The sequence below is a fragment of the Coenobita brevimanus genome, chromosome 85, assembly GCF_032717465.1.
Source record: "Coenobita brevimanus isolate Jiangsu-jjx chromosome 85, ASM3271746v2, whole genome shotgun sequence".
Classification (NCBI taxonomy): domain Eukaryota; kingdom Metazoa; phylum Arthropoda; class Malacostraca; order Decapoda; family Coenobitidae; genus Coenobita; species Coenobita brevimanus.
This window is the reverse complement of record NC_137038.1, coordinates 11,160,956-11,188,850: the sequence shown is the minus strand read 5'-3', so window position 1 is coordinate 11,188,850 and position 27,895 is coordinate 11,160,956. Positions and strand designations below refer to the sequence as shown.

Genomic DNA, 27,895 nt, shown 5'->3' with positions numbered 1-27,895 from the left:
CCTTCAACCAGCAGAGAAACACTGAGGGACACCTCCCACCGAGGACGTGCTTGGCCCGTTGTGCTGGACCTAACTTTCAGTCAATTGCCGTCTGTTGTGTCACCTGTGTCTCCACTAAGGCACTCTGCCACTCCATTGCTGCCTTCCTTGTCCCGGCCTCCATCTCCCACACCACTTTGGCCACTGTCTCTGTCTCCCTCACAACGACGAGAGCCACCACAACAGACTCCATCGCTACCTCATCATTCATCGCAGCGGTCTCCCTCGCCACCTCACCAGACATCGCAGCTGTCTCCCTCACCACCTCCTCTGTCATTGCATCACACTCCACCGCCACCCCCAGAGCCATCACATTGCACCTCATCACCACCGCCTGAGCCAGCACATCACACCCCATTGCCTCCGCCTGAGTCATCCATCATCTCCGCCTGAGTCATCCATCATCTCCGCCTGAGTCATTGCATTCATTCCATTGCCTCCTCCCTCTGACCCCCCCCCCCCGAAGATTGGGTTTGAGGGCTTTGAGGAGAAGGATTGAGTGTTGGGGAGCACCAAATGTCCCCTGGCCTCGGGGTGGGGATAGCAAGGATGATGACCAGAACTGGACATGGACTTACAAGAAGCAAGTGATAAGAGGTGTTTGATATTTTCTAACCTATTCCCTATGATTTTCAGGCTTTACTTGTTGCTTTTAGTGAGTTATTTACAGGTGTTAGGTTTGGGTTAGCTTTCTTAACAGCTGTTAGGCCATTTAGATTGCCTTTAAACCTGTTTTGGGGCTAATCTGGGTGGGTTTTGGACTTGGTTTGGGGGGAAATCCAAGGCTGGTAAATGGTCCACACTGAAATACAAACAAAAAGTACCCGATATACAATACCCCGCCTAACAATGGGGTTTTATGTAACCATTTAGACTGTTAAACCAGAGTATGCCTGTATGTATATATATATATATATATATATATATATATATATATATATATATATACAGTATATATATATATTAAATCCTCGTTTTTCGCTGCTTGGGTGTTCTGCCAAAACCGCATGAAACTGGAGACATCAAATTGTGAAGAATCAATGGGAAAAATAGAGGAGCGTTCCGGTGGGACATGTACCTACCCTATCAGAAAGTACTATAACACCAAACAGGCCCTACCCAAAATTAAATGAAGAGTTTTTACTAGTGCTAAAACAGCATAACACAATAAACATTTACCTGAAAAGACATTAAAACTGTTATAAATCCTCGTTTTTCGCAGCTTGGGTGTTCTGCCAAAACCGCATGAAACTGGAAACGTCAAATTGTGAAGAATCAATGGGAAAAATAGAGGAGCGTTTTGGTGGGACATGTACCTACCCTATCAGAAAGTACTATAACACCCAACAGGCCCTACCCAAAATTAAATGAAGAGTGTTTACTAGTGCTAAAACAGCATAACACAATAAACATGTACCTCAAAAGGCATTAAAACTGTTATAAAGATCTGCAACACCAAAAATTTCATCCATCTATCATCAAATCCTATGTTGCCCCATGAGGAGCATAGAAGCCTGGGATCCCTACCAGAAATAAAGTGAAGACTGGCTTGAGTGGCAGGTGAAGGTTTGTTGAGGGTAGATGGGCTAGTTCCTAGGTGACATGGGCCTCTCTGGGGAAGCCCCATCACCTATACTGAAGCCCTCGAAGTTGAACTCAGGCTCCAGCACCTCCCCTTTCTCTCTGTCCACTTCTCCTCCTTCATCCACCCCTGCTGGCACATCCAAGTCTTGCAGAATAGAAGCCACATTCTGTCTCTCATGAATATATCGTGTGAACTGGGCTTGTCTCTGCTCCTTTATGTTTCTGTTGTAAACGGCCATCACTTGAGACTTCAGATCATTCAAGGTCAAAAGGATGTTGGTAGCCTCAGGCATTGTTGCCATGTCGGTTATGGTGGACAAGGTGGTCACAAGATGGCCACCAACAAATGAGCATCAGTATGCGTCGTTGGCTGCCGGCTGGGAGCATCGAATTGTGGGAAAATTCGCGAATTGTGAGACAACTCGGAAACTTTTCTCTTGCACGAAAAACGAGACGTTGAAGTAAAATGTGTCCGAATACGAGGACTTACTGTATATATATATATATATATATATATATATATATATATACATACCCTAACTCAGAAAAACATCTATACAACTCCCTCTGGACATGCATAGCACCTATTTAAGACCCAAATCACACCAATAAGGCACATAAAAGACTGAAATAAATGCAAAAGAAGCATAAAATGAGGTTTTTGAGGTAGGTTCAAACAACATATATATATATATACCAGTATATATATACTGTATATATATACATATATACATATACATATATATACTGTATATATATACAGTATATATATATATATATATATATATATATATATATATATATACAGTAATCCCTCCAATATCCGACATAATAGAGCCATAGGCAGGTCCGGATAGTGGTCCTGTCCGGATATTGGGCCCCAGCTTATGGACTTGTACTTACGGACCCTAACTCAGAAAAACACCTATACAACTCCCTCTGGACATGCATAGCACCTATTAAAGACCCAAATCACACCAATAAGGCACACAAAAGACTGAAATAAATGCAAAAGAAGCATAAAATGAGGTTTTTGAGGTAGGTTCATACAATATTCAACATTCTGGGTACTTACGAGTCCCTGGCTCCTGGACTGGTAGTTATGGACCCTAACCTAGCCTAACTCAGAAAAACACCTCCCTACTGCACATGCATAGCACCTAAGATACAGCATATTCACACCAATAAGGGACATAAAAGAGTGAAATGAGGTGTCTGAGGGAAGTATAGTATGGAAAATACAGTAGAGTACAATATGAAACATTCTGCCTACTTACAGCAAGTCCATGGCCATCTCGATGAATAACCGCCTCCTCTCAGACTCTGACAGTAAGAAGGATTTCCTGAAGCACTTGCAGTACACTGTTCATGAAGCCTTGCACTGAACTTAGTCATTCACACTCAGAAGTCCGTTCTCTTCACAGTGCGCACTCTTGTCTAACTTATTCTCCATTGTAACTTAATAAGTGTTGCACTCTGCACTTTAAGTCTTTCCACTCTTATAACCATTTTCTAAAGCAAAAACACACAAGTCTATTTACGTTAAATTTAGTCCAAAAATTGTTTGTCTTTTCACTCACAACTGTAAATCCTTAACACAATGCACCGTTTTTTTCACTGCACAACACTGTAAATTCCCATGTGGTCTAGTGGAGAAGTTCTTGGCGTCTATTCACTGTCAGAGACCGAGAGTATCGCTGGCAGGTGACCTAGGGGTGCGTTGCTGGGTCGTGGTGATGGCGTACCCACTGCAGACGACTCTGAAGACAGACGCAAACTCACGTCGAGCGGTGACTCCACCGTGGCTGATGTGCTGAACTGTGGCTCGGAGCATGAGGGCCTGTCTTGGGGAGGCAACGGAGTGGAGCCAGGGCTGGGCACAGTGCGGGTCACGGGCCTGAAAAAACTGTCAATCGTTGATTGATGCAAGGAACGACGATTCTGAAGATTAATGATGCACTGCCTGAAAGCATGCACTTCCTCCACAAGTCCCAAGGGCCCCATCTCCCTGTCGCAGTCCGGGTGTTCCAGGTAGTTCAGAATGAACTCTAGGTGTTCCCGGAGTGCGCTCAGCTTGGGGATGGCCGGAGTTGTGTCATGCTGAGAGGAGTCCGCATCGTCGTCGCTGTCCTCATCGGAATCTTCAAGCTGGGTACTGACACCTGCAACTGAAGATGCGATCTCGATATCAGACAGGGTCTGATACCCAGGATCGCCCTTGTCGTCATCCAACCACTCACGCACGTTGTCCGTGTCAACATCGTCGCCATACGTACGTAGACATGCATAGAAGTCATCTACATCAAAACCTAGGAAATCATACTCCACATCCATTCCGAGAAGCAGACGAGACCAACCATTTTCTAGAGTCTTGACAGGGATTTCCTTCCATGCACTGGCCAAGTTGTAGATTGCAGACTTGATGTTGTAGCGGCGAAGGTTTTCCAAAGTCCGCTGGCCTCGCGTGTCCCGTCCCTCCCTGCGCTCGTCCTCATCCTCAAGAACAACCATCACCTCGTCCAGGAACTTCCTGCAGTATAGGTGCTTTGTTGCCACGATCACTCCTTGGTCCATTGGTTGGATGAGAGCAGTCGTATTAGGTGGCAGAAACATGCACCTAATCCGGCCATTCTCAGCCACCAACTCCTTGTCGCACAGGTGGGCAGGTGCATTGTCGAGGAGAAGGAGGGCCTTTACCTGGTCGCGTGAGATTCCTAGTGTCTCCATCTGGTAATGTATGACCTCCTTGACGAAGTGGCGGTGGAACCAGTCTTTGCAGATCTTGGCTGTAAACCATGCCTTCAAAGAATGGTACCAGACAACAGGAAGGACATCCATCACCCCACGAAGACACCGAGGTTGCTTTGCACGGCCAACAATAACGGGCTTAAGCCTGTGCATGCCGTTAGGATTGGAACAACACAAAGTAGATATCCGTTGCTTGGAAAGCTTGCGACCAGGGGCGCTCTAGCGGACGTCGGAGGAATGACGCACCACAACAAAGCTGTCCCGCGCCCCGTGCGCCAAGTTCAAATTACGGGCGGGATTTTTTTTTTTTTTTTTTTTTTTTTTTTTTTTTTGCGGTTTTCGGACCATTTTGGGAATGTTGGATCCTGTGACGATTATGTCCGGTAAGTGGGGATGTTCGGATATTGGGCGTTCGGATATTAGAGGGATTACTATATATACATACATATACTGTACAGTACTGTATTTCCTTATGTTTTGTGGGTTGGATGTTCCGCCAAAACATCGCGAAACGTGAAACGTTGAAGTGTGAAGTTAAGAATCAAAGGGAAAAATACAGGAGTGTTCCAGTGGGATACGTACCTACCCCATCAGAAAGTACTATAACACCAAACAGGCCCCACCCAAAATTAAATGAAGAGTGTTTACTAGTGCTAAAACAGCATGACACAATAAACATGTTTTTTTTTTTTTGTTTTTTTTAATGTGTCTGACTCTGGGCAAAGGCTTCAGGGCCTATATCTCGGGGGCAGTAGCCTATCCCAAGGCCCAGTAGTCCTCCTACACCTCCACATATCACCACTTCGGCACTAACACCCACCGTCCATATTGAATACATGCTAGGGCTGTCTCATACAGGACTGGTGTATTGGTATTAGCGGGGGTATTTTTACGACATGTCGGTGGGTCATCTAGTAGATCAGGAAAGTCTGCATTATGAAACTCAAATCCTTAAACTGTTCCCTGTCCCAGCCGGGATTCGAACCTGGGTCCATCAGGACTGCAGGCCGCCTCTCTATCCATTCAGCCACGTAAACTGTTATAAAGAGCTGCAACAGCAAAAATCCCTACCAGAAATAAAGTAAAGACTGGCTTGAATGGCAGGTGAAGGTGTGTTGAGGGTGGATGGGCTAGTTACTAGGTGACATGGGCGTCTCTGGGGAAGCCCCATCACCTATGCCAAAGCCCTCAAAGTCGAACTCAGGCTCCAACACCTCCACTTCCTCTCTGTCCACTTCTCCTCCTTCATCCTCCCCTGCTGGGATGTCCAAGTCTTGCAGAATAGGAGCCACATTCTGTCTCTCATGAAAATATCGTTTGATCTGGGCTTGTCTCTGCTTCTGTATGTTTCTGTTGTAGACGGCCATCACTTGAGACTTCAGATCACTCAAGGTCGATAGGATACTGGTAGCCTCAGGCATAGTCCTGGTGTATGCCTCGAAGGTGGATGCCATGTCAGTTATGGTGGACAAGCTTTGGGACAATTTCTGTGTACTCATCTTGTCCTCTGCAGTGTGCTCTGGTCTTTCATTCTCCTCTTCACTAGAGTTCATCTCTTGCTCTGTTATGTCTACAACACCTGAGTCTAGGTCGTAGTGTGTCAAGTGTTGTCTTACAGCCGGTACACATTGTGTACTGAGTGTTGGCTGACAGCTGGGAGCACTGAAGTGTGAGGAAACTCACGGTGTGAAACATCTCGGAAAATTTTTTCTAGCACAAAAAACAAGGCGTCGAAGTAAAATGCATCAAAATACATGGAAATACTGTATGTATATACATGGGACAGTTTAATCAACCTAACCTTCACACATCTTTTACAATGAACATGCACCAATGGAAGAATATCTCACAGAGTAAAGGTTAGTTTTCTGGTGACTGCAGTGGAATTCAATCAGGTGAGATGCCCAATGCTATGCATAACAACAACAACAAGAAGCAGTGCCAAGGTAATGCAAACCCATCCCTGGCAGTCATTTTAGTGCTGATGCATAAACAACGGGATATCTAGTCAATGATGTCACATTTCCGATTTGGAGTAAATCAGGTGAAAACTGACGATTTTATGCCCATTTGAAATTTTAGGCCCAACCCACCTGACACTGACCCCCCTACCCCTAACTGAAGGGTGACCCCTCCTGCTTTAACGAGGCATCTCATGGGATGCAGATTTGAAAGACGACCTTTAGGTTTTGGTTTCATGTCAATATGACAAATATGAAAGGAGTTATAGCGAAAAAATGATTCTTAACTATCCCCACAGTTTTACAATTTTTGGGCCTACAGCCTGGGCCTTGGCCCAATTTGGCCAAAAATTTAATCAGGTGATCAGAAGGTCATAGCCCATCATCCCTGTAATTTAGTCAAAATTGCACATGTAGTTTTCAGGTAAAGTTGTCAACAGACAGACACACGGACTGACAGACAGACAGACAGACAGACAGACACACACACACACACACACACACACACACACACACACACAGACAGACAGGCAGACAAACAAACAATACGAGTGAAAACAATACCTGTCCCAGAGCCCCTCTGGGGTGGGGACGTTTAACAAGTAAGACACACAGACTGACAGACACACAGACAGACAGACAGACAGACAAACAAACAAACAAAACAAATAAAAACAATACCTGTCCCAGAGCCCCTCTGGAGCGGGGATGGTTAACAAGTAAGCTGTGTGTGGCCACTAGGTCACAATGACTGGCTTCATCAAGCATGAAAACTGCCTGTGGCTCATTGGTTTGGCTTTCTGTCAGCATGACCAAAAGCACATACTCTCTCCTTTACTAAAGTGTGCTATGTTCTTCTCTCTTCAGTATCAGCGATGTACTAGAATTAGTTGTGGTACCAGGTTCATCTGAAATGAACCCAGCGGAATGGAGGCTGAAGCTGCCCTCCTGCAATCTGTTCTGTTCCGTTCTGTTGATACTTCAGGGGTATAACCTTTCCAACAGCCCCTCCTATGGGTACTTCTTTTTACATGTCCTCCTTTCAGTGGACAGGGATGGGGTTGAAGAATGTGTGTATAACTACAGTTGTATCAGTGTCACTGCATGAAGCCATCCCATGCCAGCACCCATACAATGATAAATGCAATGAATGCAATGGGCCATTTATGATTCAATATAAAAATTACCCAAGCACTCATTTACACCCTCATTTAACTGTTATATATATGGTACTACTGTAAACCTTCCACTACAATAACATCAACACAATAAACACATCTAGCCACTTATAATTCAATAAGCACATTACACATTCCCCGAAATCTACAGACAACACATTTATATCAATCTATTCAGTTTTATTTTATCCCTGCTACTATCAGACAGTTTTAACCAGCTTTAGTGAGACTTTAGAAATGAAAGAGTTAGATGTAACCTTCATTAACCATTCATTACAAGATGTCATCCCTGGGCTGAATACAACAGACTATTTGTAACATGAATAAAAGTATGTAAACATACTGAAAGGGTTAACCCCTTCTTTACTGAAAATGTGTTTTGATGTACCCCCGTACATCGCCAATAAACACCCGTGAGACACCGGAACCGCAACTGTGGTACACTGGTACACCCTCTAATGAATGGCAGCTTATGGGCCTCAGGGTAGCTCGGTAAGGCTGTTTCTGAGGACCTCGTGTTAGCGACAGCTCTGTGTTTTGACGACAAAGACTGTGACGAATTCTGACGAATTCTGACATCATAAGATACGTCATGACTGAGTTGCGGTGGCACCAATGGTTTGCTCACTCATCTGTGATGTAACCTCTTTTAGACCAATCATTATTTTATTTATAATTTCTACTACAGATATCGTACTATATTTTCTGCTGACATACGGCAAAATTTACACCCCTTGGCCTGCCTGAGAGAGTCAGTTACCACGCACTTGACCACAAGAGAGGGTGTACAGGATATTTTTCTCTCAGGCGCCTCTGGCAGAGTCCGATAGTGACGAGTTTATTCCTCATAAGGATACTAATTTAGATGTATCAGATGATGATGCAGCAGTGTCTGATGTGTCGGTAGATGTCTGTGATCCTGAAAATGATAGCAAAGTTGATGTGAGTGAGGAGGAGGAGGAAATTAGTAGCGAGCTTAGTGACGCTGCACTCTCGCCAACAAGTGGGTCAAGGTCGTCATCACCATCACGTGTGTCGACACACTTCATGCTCAGCTTACAAGGTAAATAAATATGCCATCCATCTATGCAGGACCTTTTTTTCACGCCAGTTTGTACAGTAGTTACCTGGGTAACAGTACTTTACCATAAGATATGTAAACTTATATACCGTAATGATTTATTTTATAATATTTTTTTATTACCAACATCATGCTGGGTTTATGTGATCATCAGTATACAAACAAATAAAAAAGTGTAAATAGTTTCGACATGGCAAAAAATATACACTACCCCTCACACTACGGGAGGGGAAGCTATCAGGTCGGTATGGGGGGTAAACGTAATGTTTACATTGGGGGGAGGGGTCGGTAAAGAAGGGGTTAAGAAGCATTGTATATGGCACAAGTATTATTATAATACAGTACTGGGTATACTGATGAATGCTATGACTTACTGGATATTAACTATTCTAAATGCAACTTCTTGTAAAAATGCTAACAAAACAAAGAAATTTTATTATCATCATTATTCCGATACAGTATTTCAAGTGTATGGATGATAAGCATACCCCACTTCCTAGGTTTACAACCGATATAAAAAAAACCCTGGAGTGAAACCCTTAGTAGCAATGGTTACATATGTATAGACAATCCTATAACCACGCTGGGCAAAATCAGAGATTATATTCTGGCTAATACATGATTATCTTTTATTAAAAAAGAAAAGAAAAGAGCTCCAGGTGAAAGTCGAGTCAGACATCTCAGGCCGGCCGTCTCGTGTCTGGAATCATTGAGCCAAGCATACCTAATGACATTATTTCACATAGATCTCAAGGCTGGAAGGAGTTAATACTTACTGTTTTCTGTTTTTTGCAGTCCGAATTCGACATCACTTGCTTCAAAAACGAATATATATATCAACTTTAAAATTCACAAACTGGAGGCCTTGCCTACAATAAGCGGCGAAAGGATATAGAAAAGAAGAATCCAATTCTCAATATAAAAAAAATGCATTCTGTATTATGGTATTGGATTTGCTTTGGAAATCCGCAAATCAACATTGATGACATTTGGTCAAGCGTTTATATTTGTAAACATTCGTGACGACATCAGAAATTTGCTTGTCAAATACGCAAATAAATCCACACACACACACACACACACGATTATATACCATTGTTTCTATCTGACAACTTTTAGATTTATAAGGTCAAATTAATCTCAAGTATTTGTGAAAACAGTGCAACGTAAGGGTGTATTTAAACGGTGCACGAATGTGAATAAACACTATAGTGAAAGTAACAGTGGGCATGCACTTCCAAAGTATGTAGACTCCATTTACTTTGTGCACATCCGTCGAGCATAATCGAACCTAAATGAACATGTATGAATGTTCTTTTCCGTCAAGTTGCTGGTGTACGTGACTGAATACAGTGGTGACATTGAAGTCCACCTTCTTTAGTTGTATTTGTTCTCTGTACCTTTTACAACAATAAAAATATTTCATTTCAATTCAAGTTCCGGTACATATGCGAACGTTCGTGAATATTCGCTCAGCAGTGTTTGGTCACGTTCGTTCGCCAACATGCCATGTTGTTTAGACTTATATGCTTATGTTAAATGCGTTTGTGATTTTCATTCATTATATATATTGCATAACACGTACAAATTCATCTTGCATTTGTCAATTACTTTCAGTGCTTGAAGCCATCGAAAAGCAATAACGTACGGAAAAATTCAGTGTATCTTCAGCAATGAGATATCATTGTATACATGTTACTACAATAAATATTTCAGTCAATCATTGGAAACATTCTTTTTAATGAAACAGATTTAGAAACATTACATAAACCCTGGAAATCTAGTAAAAACAAAAACATATAAATCAAGGTTAAGAAGACATACACACGTAACGTCGTCTAAATCCGGCTTAACTAATACGAACGCCTCGAGTGTATACATTGGAAATGATGTAATGTAGGGAGTGTACTTTATTTCAAGCAGTAGCCATGTTCATGCTTTTCCCCTCCGTAAACTACCTTGCTGGGCTCTCTTCACAGGCAAGAAAATCGTCAGTGTTTTTGCCGCGACTTTTTCGAGCCCAAAGTACTTTCAACAGAACTTACGATGGAGGGTCATTGTCTAAATTCGGTCAAATTTTCTCAATATGTTCTAGAGAAAGCATGTTAACAGTTAAGTTGCAGAGTACATTACGATCGTCCCGGAATTTTAATTCTGGAGTTGTGAGGTTAAACAATTATGCTGACAAGGAAGAAGCAAGTGGCACAGAAGCAGAGTTTATGAGTCGTGGAACAAAATCAACACTGTATTACGTAGCAGCTGTTGGTGTCCTGGCTTTTGGGCTGAGCTATGCTGCAGTGCCACTCTACAGGATATTTTGTCAAGTAAGTGTGTTGCGTGTGCGGTTTGTTTGGTTATCCTTAAATTATACTAGGCCTAAAAGATTTTGATGAATTATAGTTAATGCTGCTTTCATGTGTATGCAGTTTTGATCAGCATAATTTAAAGTACTGTACTCTAAACAGGAGCATAATTGGAAAGAATCATGTATGGTATTGGAATGATAACAGCTCTATTACAAAAATGGGTATCCCAAAATGGGACAAATGATAACAAATGATAAAAATTTTATGACAGATTACCTTTCATAATTGTAAATACATTTATAACATCCAGATTTTGCTGAAATATCATTTATGTTACTAAAGATTGTATAAATCATTCCTGGCACCCAAAGTCTGTAAAAATAGCATGTTACTTAACAGCATGAAGTTAGGTTTCATCCCTCAGACCCCCCTAATTTTAACCACCGAGGATTGCCACATAATCTAACATAGAAAGACCCTGTATACCAGTACCTATCAGACCAAATCCCAATCTCAGTCCTAACTTAGAAAGACTCTGTATACCAGTACCTATCAGACCAAATCCCAATCTCAGTCCTAACTTACAAAACCTAATCTAATTTGTCCCAATCTAACTTAATCAACTGAAATTATCCAAATGTAACATATTGGTAAAGAGTTTGTAATTAGTGTATGCCAAACTTAAGATGCATGTTGGGACTCGGGAGAGTTAGGCAGCAAGTTTTGCTCTAGGTGGTAACTTCATCTGGGTGATGGTATGTTTACCTAACATATTTACCTATCAGTTTCTAGTTAGGGAATAAGAAGAACTCTTCTTTTGGTGACCCCCACCTCCATAAGATTATTAGCCTTTTCCAGTGCCACTGTACTTATCAAAACTTATAGGCTGTCGCTGTTCTGGGTGCTGTTACTACTTGTTTGAGCAGTTTATTCCCATCATTTATGACCCATGTAGAAAACCAGTTTCCTCTGGTAGATGTTCTCCAATGGTAGGGCTTTGCCAGCTTGTAACTATGACCCCGTAGATTTGTACCCAGAGAGAAGGTAGTAGGAAATGGAATGTCATCAAATCTGTGCAGTAGTTTATACACCTCAATCATGTCACTGCATTTCCTCCTGTCCTCCAGTGTTTGTAAGCCAGATCTTATGCATTGGTTTATGTATGGAGGATCAGCAGTACAGTACCTGGGACTGAGTTGCACTATGTTGTACCTGCTCCAGGAATCTGATATCCTTCTTTAGGTGCGGTGACCAAGACTGGGCCCCATAGTCCAGTATGGGCCAGACCAGGGTCTTATATAAGGGTAACAGTATCTTCTTGTTCATAGATGAAAAGTCCTTTTAATAATTCCCACCCTGCTGTTGGCCTTAGCTGCTACCATTGCGACTTGTGCTGATGTCATATAAACAAGTCATTATATATATATATATATATATATATATATATATCTATCTATCTATCTATATACCTAGGCTGCTTCCCCCAAGGAAAGGGAGGTAGCCGAGACAGGACGACTCACTCTCCATTTACTCATCCATTCAAACACATTCATTCGCATCTTAGCCCCAAAGGGGAGAACGGACAGATCCTCACCGCATCACACCGCACAAGGGTCAACTGCGCAATGCAAGCAGTGACATCCACAGCAGGGCCCGACAGCAGAACTGGTTTACCCCTGCCACATCATAACAGACCCATCCCCTTATATATATTTCACAGGTAAAATTTTAAAAAATGCCCTGTAACTATGGTGATCTATGAAAAATAACAAACATCAAGTGAAAGGCTAATTCCAAAAGGATATTTGGAAGACCTGCACCCATGTGGTAAAATATATACGGTATATATGGTATTAGTGGTTATTGAAGCATGTTGTAGTGACTTTCAGTTCCCTTCAGTTAATAATGTAGATTTACGGTACCTTTGCATCAGGGGGGTTTTTCAAGAATACTCCCCCAGTATCCCTGCTTGTCGTAAAAGGCGACCAAAAGGGTTGGCGGAGGGTTAGTGCCCCTCCCTGGAAAACAACTAATTAAAAAACCAAACAATAAGCCTCGGACAAGGACTGACCAAACGATGTCGACCAAGGACCGGACAAAGGACATGGTTATCGGAACGTGGAATGTAAGGGGAGCGAATGATGAGGTGAAAGAGAGAGTGTCCAGGTGCTTGAGGGTGCAAAAGTAGATGTATGTGGAATAACTGAAACAAAATGGAGAGGAGAAAGTGTGAGAGAATGGCAGTATGGATGGGGTATATGTGCAGGAGTAGGTGAGAATGAGAGGGCAAAGGAAGGAGTATGTATAGTTGTGAGTAAAAGATGGAAGAAGTGCATAAGACAGTATGGATCAGTTGGGTCAAGAATTGTGTGGGTAAAGTTGAAAGTTGGAATACAAATGTGGGCGATTGTGTGTGTGTATGCGCCAACGCAAGATCGTGCTAGAAGAGTGAGAGAAGAGTTCAGGACAAATGTAGAAGTGTGCATGGAAAAGTTTGGAAGGAATGAGAGAGTGTTTTTGATCGGTGATATGAATGGTAAAGTTGGGAATGTGAAGGTGGATGGAATAGTTGGTGAGTGGGGTGTGCCTGCTGAGATAGATGAGAATGGGAGTGCGTTAGTGGGCATTTGTGCTGGGAGGGGGTGGTGATAGCCAATACCCTCTTCAGGCATAAAATGATCCACAAATATACATGGCGAGTGATGAGAAGGGTGGGTGGTGAACTGAATGAAAGGAAGGCAATGATTGATTATGTGTGTGTGGATGAAAGGATGCGAAGATGTGTAATGGATGCAAGAGCTTATAGAGGTTGGGGGAGTGGACTTTCTGACCACTACTTGGTGGTGGCCAGAATTAGAATTCAGGTAAGATGGAGGAATAGAAGAAGGGAAAGACGAGAGGAAGAAGTAGTTGCAAGGAGAGTGGAAAGGTTACAAGAGGATGAGAAAAAGGCAGAGTATAAGAGAGAAGTGGAGGAACGATTGGGCAAATATGAAATGGAGCAGATGGGAGACGTGGAAGGTGTGTGTAGGATATTTACAGAAGAAATATGTGCAGCATGTGAGGTGGTGTGTGGAACGAAGAGAAGACGGAGGGGGGTGCAAGGAACAGTGTGGTGGACTGAAGAGGTGAGACAGGCTGTGGCACAAAAGAAGAAAGCATACAATGAATGGATGAGAAATAGTGGCGTGGAAGAAGTTGACAGGCAGAAGAGAGAGTTATATGTAGAAAGAAAGAGAGAGGTGAAAAGATTAGTAAGAAGTGAGTGGATGAGGAATTTGGAAGGAATTTGAGTGTAAAGTGGAGGGACTGTAAGAAAATGTTCTGGAAAGAGGTGAAAAGAGTAAGACAGGGTGGAAGTGAAGTTAGCAGGGGAGTGAAAGATAAAAATGGTAGATTACTAGTGGAGAAGGTAGAAAAAGTGAGCAGATGGAGAGCACATTTTGAAGGAATTGTTTAACATAGAGGATGGAAGTAATGTGAGTATAAGTGGCTGGGGAATGGCTGGGAGAAGGAGGGAGGTGAGAAGACAGGAAGAAATCAGTAGGACAGAAGTTGTGGAAGCAAAGAAGAAAGTTAAATCGGGGAAAGCCCCAGGAATTGATGGAGTGTGTGGTGAAATGCTGAAGAATGGGGGAGAGATAGTAGTAGAATGGATGTGGAAGATGTGCAGATTGGCCTGGGAGGAAGGTAGAGTCCCGGAGGGTTGGAAGTCAGGTATAATTATTCCCTTGTACAAGAGAAAAGGGGAAAAAGAAGTGTGTGGTAATCATAGGGGCATTTGTCTTCTTAGTATAATAGGAAAAGTGTATGGTAGGATACTTACTGACAGAGTTAGAGAAAGAACAGAGAAATTAGTTGGAGAAGAACAGGGAGGCTTTAGGAAGGGAAGAGGTTGTGTAGATCAGATATTCATTCTTAGATCTTTAGTGGAAAAGTTTCTAGAGAAGGGAAAGAAGTTGTATGCGGCTTTCATGGATTTGGAGAAAGCATATGACAGGGTGGATAGACAAGGATTGTGGAAAGTGTTAAGAATATATGGAGTAGATGGGAAGTTGTTGAATGTTGTGAAGAGTATGATGGTGTGAAGGCTGCAGTGCGTGTGGATGGTGAACTAAGTGAATTTTTCTCTTTGAAAGTTGGGTTGAAACAGGGATGTGTCATGTCTCCATGGTTGTTCAATCTGTACATGGATGGGGTAATAAAAGAGGTACAAGGTAGGGTAGTGGATGTTGGAGTGGCCCTGGTGAGAGAGGATAGTGTTTGGAAACTCCCTGTACTGTTGTTTGCAGATGATACTGTGTTGTTAAGTGAAGACAAAGGGGAGCTGCAAGGCTTGGTGGATGAGTTTGGGAGAGTATGTAAGAAACGGAATCTAAAGGTGAATGTAGGGAAGAGTAAAGTGATGGTCTTTGAGAGAGGTGAAGTCAATGAATGTACAGCGAGGTTGGATGGTGAGGAATTGGAAAATGTGAGTACGTTGAAGTACTTGGGTAGTGTGATGAGTAAGGATGGAGGTTTGAAGGGTGAAGTGCTTGAAAGGGTACAGCAGGGAAGAAAGGTTGCTGGTTCTTTGAAAGAAGTGATAAGAAACAGGGAAGTGAGCATAGAAGTGAAAAAGTTACTACATGACAGTATTGTGATACCAACTCTAACGTACGGAAGTGAAGCTTGGACGTTGTTGGAAGGACACAAGTCAAGAGTGAGAGCAGTGGAAATGAGTTATTTAAGAGGAGCCTGTGGGGTCACATGGAGAGACAGGCTGACGAATTAGGATATAAAGGAGCGTTGTGGTGTTGATGTGGATGTGATAGGAAGCGTTATGAGGAACACACTGAGGTGGTTTGGCCATGTGGAGAGGATGGAGGGCGAAAGACTGACGAAGAGAGTGTAAGTGAGTGAGGTGGAGGGGGGAAGAGGGAGGGGGAGGCTGAGGATGAGATGGAGGGATGGGGTGGAGAGGTATATGAGAGAGGGGTGTGTGAGTTGGAAGCAGGGCAGTGAAATGGCAGGGGACAAGGCAACTTGGAGGCGATTTGTTTGTGGCCACCCCAAACGGGACTGAGGCGTCTGGCAATAGATAGATAGATAGATTTACAATAATTGATGTGGTAGGTGGTGGCAACCATCATCTACTCACTTGATGTAGTGCTGCCTACTTCTTTTGCCATTATCACTGTCTTTCTATGTCTCCCTTCTTCTCTTTCTATTTTTTCCATCTTTCCAGTCACGTTTTATTCTTCTTTCCTTTTCAGGTGGCTTGACATTAAGTGACAAGCCTAATGGTTTATTGCAAGCCAGGAAACCATTTACAACGCTGGGTGGTAACTTTATGACCAACCCGTACTTGTTCGCTATTATCAACAAGTGGGTTAGTGAAGGGTTTGACCCCCTAACTGTAAAACAAGTAACTCAAAGACAAATGGCCACCCGTTACAGGATTATGGCATCTGGCTATAGATAGATAGGTATACAATAGTTGATTATAGCCAATGCTGATGTTTCTTTTATCAAAGAATTTCTTCTTTACATTGTTTTAAAAATGAATTATTTTCTTATTTAACTGTTTTATTACCCAGCACCAGCTCCAGCACTAGAAGGAGGGGGGGAGGGTTACCCCTAGCGGAATTGCATCAAGTAAAAATTCATACTGACTCATTACCAAATTCTTCATTTCATTCTACTGGTTGCATAATAACATTTATGCAAGATACTTATTGTATTATTGATAACATTATTCTCTTACTTTAAATCATTATATTGTATGTGTCAAAAATAGGGAGGAAATGAAAAATGTGAGTACATTTAAGTACAGTAGCTACATGGGTAGTGTGATGAGTAAGGATGGAAGTTTAGAGGGTGAAGTGCATCAAAGGATACAACAAGGAAGAAAGGTTGTGAAAATGTGAAAGCAGTGATAAGAAACAGGGAAGTGAGCTTGAAAGTAAAAGAGTCACTGCATGATAGTACTGTATTGTGATACCAACTCTAATGTATGGAAATGAAGCTTGGACCTTGTTGGAAGGACACAAATCAAGAGTGAGAGCAGTGGAAATGAGTTATTTGAGAGAAGCATGTGGAGTTACATGGAGAGTCAGACTGACAAATGAGGAAGTGAAGGAGTGTTGTGGTGTGGATGTTGATGTGATAGAAAGTGTTAGGAGAAATACACTGAGATGGTTTCGCTATGAGGAGAGGATGGAGTGTGAGGGACTAACGAGGAAAGTGTATGTAAGAGAGGTGGAGGAGGGGAGAGGGAGGGGTAGGCCAAGGATGAGATGGAGGGATGGGGTGGAGAGGTATACGAGAGAGGGGAGCCTGTGAGCTGGGAGCAGGGCAGTGAATTGGCGGGGGACCGGGCGACTTGGAGACAATTTGTTTGTGGACACCCTTCACGGGATTAAGGCGTCTGGCAATAGGTAGATAGAATGTATCCTTCACGCCACCCAAGATCTGTGCCAGTTACCGTACTTTATATCATCTTAATTGTGTATATTCCTCAGGCCTATAGTTATGGGGGCACAACACAGGCAGGCCATGATGCTGATAGGGTGGAGACCATGGAGAAGGTGAAAGAGCGTGTCATACGAATACGCTTCAACGCAGACATAGCCGCCTCCATGACCTGGAACTTCCGCCCACAGCAGAGTGAGATTAAGGTAGATTTGATGTTATGAAATAGGTGTTCTGAATTATAACATGTTGTATGATGCAATTTATGCAAACCGTTGTATTTTAATAAGATTTTGATAAGTGGTACTCTATTTTTTAGTCACTCATCTCCTTACACAGTAACATTTTTTTTTTTTTTTTTTTTTCCATATTTTTTCACAACACGTAGCTGCCATTGCAGAATCTTTTGTACTGTACAGTATTCAGATGCTTCTTATGAAGGTAGTTCAGTATGATAAACTCTTTGTTTGTTGAATATCAGGTGATACTACTGGTACAGTACAGTATGGTATAAAACAGTGGTCCCCAGATGGTGCAGCGCAAGAAGATAGCAGGTGTGGTGGGAAGATTTAAAGACAGTCAAACATTTAGACCTCAGAATGTTAGCAGTGGCAAAAAGTTTTAAAACAAACAGTGACTTGTATGGCCTCATACAGGAACAAATTCCAACACTGATAGAAATTATTGATCAGTGCTTCCCATCATTGGCAGCAGAAAAATTTGACAGGGTTAGATATCCCTTTGTGAATTTCAGCTGTTCAACTCTGTCATTAGATGAGGAGGTGGAAATGGTATGCATTTCAAGTGATTACACCATGAAAATAAAACTTGGGAGTATGCCACTGGACCTTTTTTTGGATATACACCCAGAATCAGTATCCACACATCACTTCAAGAGCATTTTCCATTCTAATACAGTTCTCCACAGCATACTCGTATTGTTGTGAACAGAGATTTTCAGCTCCAAAAAATACAAATATCATAGACCAGAAGAGAGAAACGATTATTAGTGTTGATGATATAATGAAAATATGTTTGTCTCAAATGAGACCTAATATAAATGAGGTTATCACACTAAAACAATCACGATTCTCACTGAATTTGTATGTTTTGTGAATGAATCTTGTTTTTATGTAATTGAGGCGTCTGGCAATAGATAGATAGACATTGTTTTATACTTTCTGGATATCTCATGATCATAGTATATTGTAGTTGTGTTCTGAGTAAAGCAGTGCTAAGTGTTTTTTTTTTTTCTTTAATATGTCTTATCACTAAAAAATTTGGTGTTATTCAAGTAAATTTTCATTCCAAAAGTGCGACCCAGAGAAAAAAGTTTGGAAATCACTGGTATAAAACCTCATACAGTACTTATATTGGCTAGGCTTCATTAGGGGGAAAAAAAAAAAAAAAAAAAAAAAATCTCTGCTTAGTTTAATATCACCATCAGCTTTTATAAATTGAAAAATATCATCACAGTGAAGAGGTTAACCCGCCCCGTCCCGACGACGTATGGGTACGTCACTACGATTTGCATTTGCCAGTCCCGGCGACGTACCAGTACGTCGTGCAATTGCAAGGTACCTAATTTGCACAATTTTCAATTTTCGCACGTGATTTTTCGTATGTATACACGGGACACCTTCCTCTATTCCTGTACAAGATACCAAGCAGGGACAATGCCTTACACTGCATAACCTCCCCCCTCCCCCCCTCACGCCATTGTCTTGGCAAAGGACCTGTTACCAGTGACCTGGCTAGTAAAGTTATTCAGGGCCAGAGTGATTCCCCAATTGATGACAATGTGGAGGACAATGTTTACATAGCATTAGAAGAAGAAACAGCCAGAAATAATGATCAGGTAGTGTGGCAAAAATAGGTCAGGTATGGTGATTAGTTAGTGAGTGAAACAATGCTTATAATGCCTTTATTACTGCTTGAAAACCAATATACTGTCATACTACATATACATTCGTACCAAGTAAATAAATAAATACCGTTTATGAGTGGATAAAATAGTTACCCTCCCATAGAACTCGTTTTCTTTGGTGCCAGCATGTTAGAAAACCCATTAAGGTAAGGAGGAACTCCTACCTGGATTGGGCACTTTAAACCTCAGGTGAGGGATTTCTCTATGAATTTTCGATGTTTCTCACCAAAAGCGAAGGTTTTAGCCAAAAAAAAAAAAAATCGAAAATACCTCGGGACTGGGGGATGTCGGAGGTGCGGAAAACCTCGGGACGTGACGGGTTAAGTATCTTTTAAAGGACATTAATTTTGTACGGCTGCAAGGTGTATTCTTTATTTCCATTAGCTGCTTAATTATTACCAGGTATACTATATTGTAATGACACTGCTGACTACAGATTCATCCAGGGGAGACAGCACTTGCATTTTACACGGCCAAAAACCCCACTGACCATCCTGTCATTGGAGTGTCAACTTACAACGTGGTGCCGTTTGATGCTGGTCAGTACTTCAACAAGATCCAGTGCTTCTGTTTTGAGGAACAGATGCTCAACCCACATGAACAGGTGAGTACAATAGCTCTACACTTTCTTCGCCCTAATTTGGTGGAGAATTTTCGTCCTTTTGCAACTTATGTCCTGTAGCCGAATGTCAGAATAAGACAGTACTCTAGGTCTTCATCTCTTCTGTAGCACTGCTTCATGACTAGCACCATAATTTAATATTAATCTCTTGTTTACTGCTCAGCATTCAGGCTGGTGGGATTTTAGGTAAGTTGTAAATGGGCATTGTAGTATTCCAGAAAGCATAAACAAACCTGATGTTAGCTGCATTTAACTCAAAATCATAATTTTCTTCTGCATCAGATCACTGTATAGTGCAGTATAGTAGTCACTGATGTCACACATATTTTGACTAAAAACAACTAAAGACATCTTAGTCATTAAATTAAACCATAGATGGAATAGTTATGAAATTTCAGTCACCATAGACACTGAGTTTCTTTACTGGAATATCCAAAATTGTTCAGTTTTTCTTCTGGTTTGGGCAACTCCATTGATTGTGTATACGGGCACCATACATTTCATGTACATATTGTAGGTTAATGAGAAAACTGTTTATTTCAGTCTCATTACCATTAATCATATACAGGTACGGTATACCCCGCAATACAATCCCCCTTTATGTGATACCCCGCCCTAGTGATGTAAAAAAATTAACACCCTTCCCTGCCTAACGATGGCCAGCCCACGGTTATGTGATGGGTTTTGTTTTTTTGAACCAATTTTGATGATATTTTAGACTTAAATTTTGTCAGTAGGTTGATTTATAAACTGTTTTTCAACTTTGATTAATGTGTTTTAGTCATAGGTGGGGTGAATACTGTCACATTTGGGTAGTTTACTGTTTGATTTTTTTTTCTAGACTTATTTTTGATTTTCAGATTTTATTTTTGGGTTTAGGTGAGTTAAAAACTGCTTTTAGGCTTAGTTTAGCTTGTTTTAAAGCTGTTTGGGGGTATAGGTGAGCTAGAAATTTGTTTCGACTCATTTGGTTGGGTTTGGACTTGGTTGAAGAGGGGGAATCCCAAAGCTTCCAAACGCATTCTTATAGCATACTTTCTATAACATCCTCATTTAATGATACCCCAGCTCAACAATGGGTTTTCTCAAATACATCTCATTGTTATAATGGGCATGACTTGTACTGTACCTCATTTTCCTGTGTATGGTTTCTCCACAGGTTGACATGCCAGTGTTCTTCTACATAGACCCTGAGTTTGCTGAGGACCCGAAGATGCAGAATGTTGATTTGATCACTCTGTCTTACACTTTCTTTGAGGCTCGTGAGGGACTGCAGCTGCCAATACCACAGTTCTCCAGATAGATGTTTTGTGCATCTTTCGTTTATCATCAGGAGGTTATTCATAGGCTGATTTTAAGTAAGAAGTTCTTTATCATCATATATCCAGTTTTCATCTGTAACAGAGCTACAGTCACTGATTACATAATTGGCAAAAATGGTCTCCCACATAATTCACCCATAAGGTCATCCATAATAATTGTAAATCTGTAATAGCTGAGAGCTGGACTCATGTTGGTATAGCAGTTGTTATGCAAAATTAGCTTGAGAATAACCTTCTAAAGTTTTTCAAATATTTCCTTTGGCACCCTGTTGTGACAGGCCTTGTAAATAATGTGTACTGTACAGTATAGGAGATTGTGCATTTGAGCTTGAAGTTTTTTTTTTTTTTTTTTTTTTTTTTCCCCCTCAAGAAAGCCATGGAGTTAGATGCAGTTTAGATAAGTACAGTGCTGTACAGTAGTTTAGTTGCTGGGGTAGACTGTGAAGTTGGATAATACTGTATAAAAATAGCTATTGAAGCCTTTTCATATAATTTTTCTCATGTGGATTGATAAAGGTCAAAGAAGTGGACAATTTTTGTGGTGTAATTTTCATGAATGCTGAAATATACTGATTCAGCATATAAACATAATTACAGTAGAGAAGCATCTGACAGTCATCAGTACAAACACAAGCAACTTTATAAGTGCATCTCATTAGTCAGAACACCTTAGATGAGTGACTAGTATTCTAGACTTGTATCATGCCTGGAACAGAATGAAGTCTGTTATTTCTTGAAAATATTGTAAATACTTATGCATCTGTTTATTGATGTTTACCTTAATAGATGGGGATGTGTAGCTGAGGGCAGCATACCGTGCTTAGTATTTGTATTTTTTTTCTTTGGATAGTGTATGTAGCATGTACACTTGTTGACAAAAGTCCGTGAGCTCTGGCTGATGGTGCAGTAGTGCCCATCACACCTAAAAGATGGCACCACTGTATGTCAGCTTTGCCTCTCACTCTTCCTGCCTATTGTATCATGCTTCCCTCATGGCCTTCATTCTCCTTTATCCTTTTCTTTCTCTCTCTCTCTCTCTCTCTCTATGTGTGTGTATGTGTGCATGTGGAACCATCCTGGTTCTTCTTTATGCTGCTGCTGCTGGGACATACAGCACTGGATATATTGGTTAGTGATGAATGATTGGGTATGGGGATAACAGGTTCGCTGGTGAATAGGCCCACGGAGAATATACAATAGGTCCATAGTGGGAATAAGCAGGTCATCCTTTGGAGAGGAAGTAGTTCTGTCATGCCAACACTTAAATCCTACCATAGGGGGAACATAGCTTCATGCAGGTTACGGAGGACCCCTTTAATGGGTAGCACGTCCATTGCTGAATAGGTATAGTCCTCATGAGGGGTATATATTATATATCATCATCATCATCTGGACCTCCTTTCCCACCCTGGGGCAGGGTGAGGAGTAGAAATGTCCAGACAGCCCAAATTTGCCCACTCCAATGGGCCACGCTTCACTTCACTCACCATTCAAGCCCCCGGAATCCTGGCTCTATCTGATATGCCAAAAACGTTCATCATGTTCTGTAGCTTTACATAAACTTATAGGTAGAAAGATAGATAGACAGCTAGATAGATAGTACTGTAGGTGGGGGCCCTCACCATCCACTCGCTCGATGTAATGCTTCTCTCGGGTGACTGTCCTTTCCTTCCTTCCTTCCTTCTTTCCTTTTCTGTCTTTTTTTCCTTCTTCCATTCCTCTTTTGTCTGTGGGTGAATCTACACTGAGTGACAAGCCAATTGATTTCCTGTACACCAGGAAACCATTTACTATGCAGGGTGGTAACCATATAACCAAATCATGATGCCTGGTGGTTTAGTGGGTAATTAAAGCTCTCCAGCCGGATTGAGCCTGTGTAAGTTTATATCCAAGGGATGGTTGGGGTTTATTGCTCACATAATGCCACTCAGGGATGAGTGAGGCTGGTCAGTCTCATCTTAAATGTCAGTACCAACTTGCCTAGCCCCAGGCTACTATACTCCTCGTGGGGCAACACAGATTAGGCGATTATGATATGATGCCCTGCATGCCACAAGGGGCAAAGTGCCATACCATCTGAAACCTGTTTTTTTTCCACCAGCTGCTCCCTCAGTCACTACCCTATGACTGCACAAAGTCACTTTGCTCACTTCAGACTTTCACCCTTACTGCACTAATCAGAAATGAGCAAAACAACTTTGTACAGTCATAGGATAGTGTTTGAGAGAGTAGCTGGTGGAAAAGAACAGGTCTCAGCTGGCGTGGCGCTTTGCCCCTTGTGGTGTGCAGGGCCTCTCATATATAGATAGATATAGATGATGGAGGAATATGTATATCCTCTCCCCTCCATAACAGCTCAACGATCTGTCACACAAGGGGGAGTAGATCCAGGAAGAAAAGGCTAGTTCCCTTCATATGGGGAAACGGCAATAAAGGCAAGAAAAGAAGTCTCCTCATAACTGAATATTGTTCCATCGTGAGAGTAGGTCCCTGTAGCAGAATTGTTTCCTTGAGGAAACAGATCCATACTGTAGTTTCCCTATCCAAAGCATGAATAAAGGTTTGAGAGTACATAAAAACAAAGGGCAATGAGGAAAGAGCTGTAAATGGAAAACTTAGTCTTCTAAACAAGGTGGGAGAAGGAGAGAAGGTGTTGGGAGGAGATCAAGGGCATGAGGTGGATGGAAGTTGTTGAGTATGGTGAAGCGGGAGAGAGAGAGATAGGCAGGGAGGGATGGGAGAGACGAGTCAGGTGCAGGGGGAGGGAGAGGGCAGGCAGGAGGGGGGGGGGTAGGTACAGTGGAGGGGAAGGAGGAGGGGGAGGATGTGGGTACAGTAAATGGAGGTGTTTGCAAGGAGGAAGAATGGATCATGATTTTTAAGAGATGTTTACATGATATAAGTAACTGAATTAGTATTTTTGCTCAGTTGTCATTCAGCCAGGGTTGCATTAAAAACTAAACTGAATGATATCCTAATTAATCTTGGTCAGTGAAGCCAGGGTAATGTATACTGCAGTTCATGTGTGATGTTCTGATAGCAAGGGGTAACCTCAGTGTTTGGTTTTGGTAATAGTAGACAGGTCAGGCATATTTATCAAAACCTGCAGAGAGAGAGAGAGAGAGAGACACACACACACACACACACACACACACACACACACACACACACACACACACACACACACACACACACACACACACACACACACACACACACACACACACACACACACACACACACACACACACACACACACACACACACACACACACACACACACACACACACAAAGACCTGATTGGGATTATAAGTTAGGAAATAAAACCCTATACACATCAGAAAGAGAGAAAGACCTAGGTGTGATTATCAATAACAGATTATCTCCGGCTGACCACATCAGCGAGAAGGTACGGAACATGTATACACTGCTTGCAAATATGAGAATAGCATTCACATACATAAATGAAGACATGCTAAGAAGGATAATAACATCGTTCATTAGACCAACCCTGGAATATGCATCAGTAGTCTGGAGTCCTCATCTCAAAAAGCACATAGACAAGATTGAAAAAGTTCAAAGGGCCGCTACAAGATGGATACCAAGCTTAAGGGACCTAAGCTACGAAGAAAGACTAAATAAACTGAATCTACCAACTTTACAGGAGAGAAAGAAAAGAGGTGACATGATAATGCTATATAAGTGCATATCAGGAAAGGAGAAAATAGACATAAATGATTACTTAACATATGGAGAAGCATCAGCAAGAGGACACTGCAAAAAACTGCATAAGAAGAGAGGTGATAAAGACGCAAGGAAATTCAGTTTCCCAAACAGAGCAATTGATCAGTGGAATGCACTACCGAATGAAATAGTGTGTGCCAAAACAATTCACAAATTTAAGGATATGGACGATAAATATGGTTTAAGACACGGGACAGTACGAGCTTGACTCATTCCTGTAAAGATACAATTAGGTAAGAACAATTAGGTAAGAACACACACACACACGCACATGCACGAGTGCACACATGCATGCACACACACACACACACACACACACACACACACACACACACACACACACACACACACACACACACACACACACACACACACACACACACACACACACACACACACACACACAAAATCAAAGTAAAAGAAAAAAAACAAAAAAAATAAATACAAGAGAATGAAAACCATGAGGGAAGCATGATACAAAAGGTGGGAAGAGTGGGAGGCAAAGCTTACATACAGTGGTGTCATCTTTTAGGTGTGATGTGCACTCCATCACCCACAGCTCACTGACTTTGGTCAACAAATGTGCAAATCAAGCCACTGCGTCATTCTGTGAATACCAGTTTTATGTATGAAAAGAAGACATAAAACTTTGCAGATAAGTCTGATAATTGCCTTGTACATTGGCTGTGAAACATCAAAGATCAGATTTCCATGAACAGTACTGTGGTCTGGAGTTTTACTGTGTACTGTATGCAGTTGCAGCCTTTATTCTGGAAAAGACAGTTAGATGCTCATTCAGTACTGGAATCATAGTTTTGTGTCATTCTAAGGAGCTAGAGCACAAGTAACCAGCATAAACTGGCAGGTTTGCAATACCAACTCATAGAGTCCAAATATCTAGTACACAAACACATTGACAAAAGAGGACCTTATTGCTGTGCTGTAACAAATGTTAGCGTGTTGCAAGATGTTCGGTGTTTTGTATTAACCCAGGTTAATAAAAACTTTATCCAAGTTTCAAAGAAAAAGGTAAATGTCATTGCAGTCACTGTATGTTACAGTACTGCACTTCGCAGTGAGAAGGACCCTAGTCAGATGTAGGTGAGGCATTGCTTACCACATGGGGTCACTGGAATGCAGTGTTATGTACAGGTACAGCACTGTATGTGTACAATGGCCCACAAAAGCTATTGCGTAGATGTGGCTGACAGGTCTGGTCAGCCAGACAACTATACTGTACTGTACCTGTAAAAAGAAAAAATAGTATTTGTTATGATTATGTCTTTTGTTACCCCTCACAAACCACGCAGCTGCCACCAGCCTTTTGTCCAACATCATCTTAAAAGAGATAATGAACTTTTGACAATTGTCAATATTGTGTGTGTGTAATATTGTCAGTCATTCCAGTACAGCATACTTCAGTCCACCTTGGGTAAATGAATAAGCCACAGTTCACCAAGGCTGCTGGTTGTGAAGATAGCTAGTTATCAGACACATTACCCTAAATGAGTACTGTGACACTTTCACCTGGTACCACGTTCTCGTGGACTGACGAGGATTTTTATGAAATTTTATTGGTGATGGAGTTAGCATATTGCACCTCAGTTGGTGCTGGAGAGAGACTTCTCTGTAGTGTCACTGATACAACTGGGCATCTCTGCTGCCTGGTTTTACAAATTTCCCTCAGCTCCCTCCTTATACCCGAAAAGGAGGACTGTGAACTGCTGAAGATGGGTAATGTCAGTATGCAGTTCACATGGTTCATGATTGCATGAGTCAGGGGCTACAGCAAGTATTCCCTCTAATCCCATGACAAATGTTAGTTTATTCTTGCAATAACTTATAACATTTTGGTGCGGAGAGGGATACCTTCATGGATTGACACTGATATAGCCCAGCAGCTCAGCTGCCTGGTTATAAAAATGTCCCTCAGCTCTTTCCCAGTCACTCAAAAAGATCATGGTGGATTGCAGGAGGGAGGGCAACTTGAACCTGGAGTCCATTGGGATTGCATTCAGCTTAGCCTGAGGTTACAACTTATGCTCTAACCAATTTCAAATTCAGTCTCTCTGTACAGTAACTTTAAATGGTAACTGGTAAAATAGCAGTTAGTACTTTTTCATCAACTGAGATACAACCACTGTGCAATACACATGGCACCTTATAAGTGACATCAAGGAAGGTTCACTATAATAAAGAAAGAAAAATAACCCAGGTATTGTATATTGAGTTTAAATACACAAGTGTACAAACAAGTTCATTCAGTTGCACTCATAACAGCAGATACTGTATCTGTACAGTAAGTTCTCTACTTATGCCAAAGATTCCTTACAGAAAAAAAAATATATATTACAAGCCACCTGATTTTAAGACTACTCAAACAATGATGAAATAACTGATCTGTAATACCCAGCTCCATTCCTACATCAAATACAACTATCACAGTACAGTAAAAAAAATATATATATAAATAAATAAAGTTGTTTACTTAAAAACCTACTGTAGAATCAAACCCACAAACCAAGATGAACATTTCTATGATAATAATAATAATAATAATAATAATAATAATACATCCATCCAATAATAATAATAATTTAGTGCAATTTATGGTGACAGTGATGTACAGATGTGTCCATAAGCAGGGATACACATACACCCCAATTTTATGTTGTGTCCACTGCTGCTGGGATGAAGAAATGTTTAACTGACTGCATGGAGCACTGATGATCAATGTAAACTGGAGTAAATGAACCTGATTCACATCCCATTTGCTGTGTACACTACACTGTAGCTGACAACAGGAGCAGATGTGTATCCCTACTCATAAGCAAGACTGTTCATGACCATATTAGTGTGCATCAATGGTAGTGTCACATGATCACCTACTTCATGCCAGACAACACACAGTATGTAATTTTCTTCCATT

General features: G+C 41.5%; 1 protein-coding gene across 1 annotated transcript; it reads left to right on the top strand.

Annotated features, from left to right (window-relative positions):
* The first annotated feature begins 10,554 nt into the window (after nt 1-10,554).
* On the top strand, nt 10,555-21,925 carry Cox11 (Cytochrome c oxidase copper chaperone COX11). The gene is made up of 4 exons (XM_080280591.1): nt 10,555-10,915; nt 17,401-17,556; nt 19,714-19,881; nt 21,059-21,925. Exons 1-4 carry the CDS (start codon nt 10,694-10,696, stop codon nt 21,200-21,202), a joined length of 690 nt encoding a protein of 229 aa, XP_080136717.1. The 5' UTR covers nt 10,555-10,693; the 3' UTR covers nt 21,203-21,925.
* Nucleotides 21,926-27,895: the final 5,970 nt, after the last annotated feature.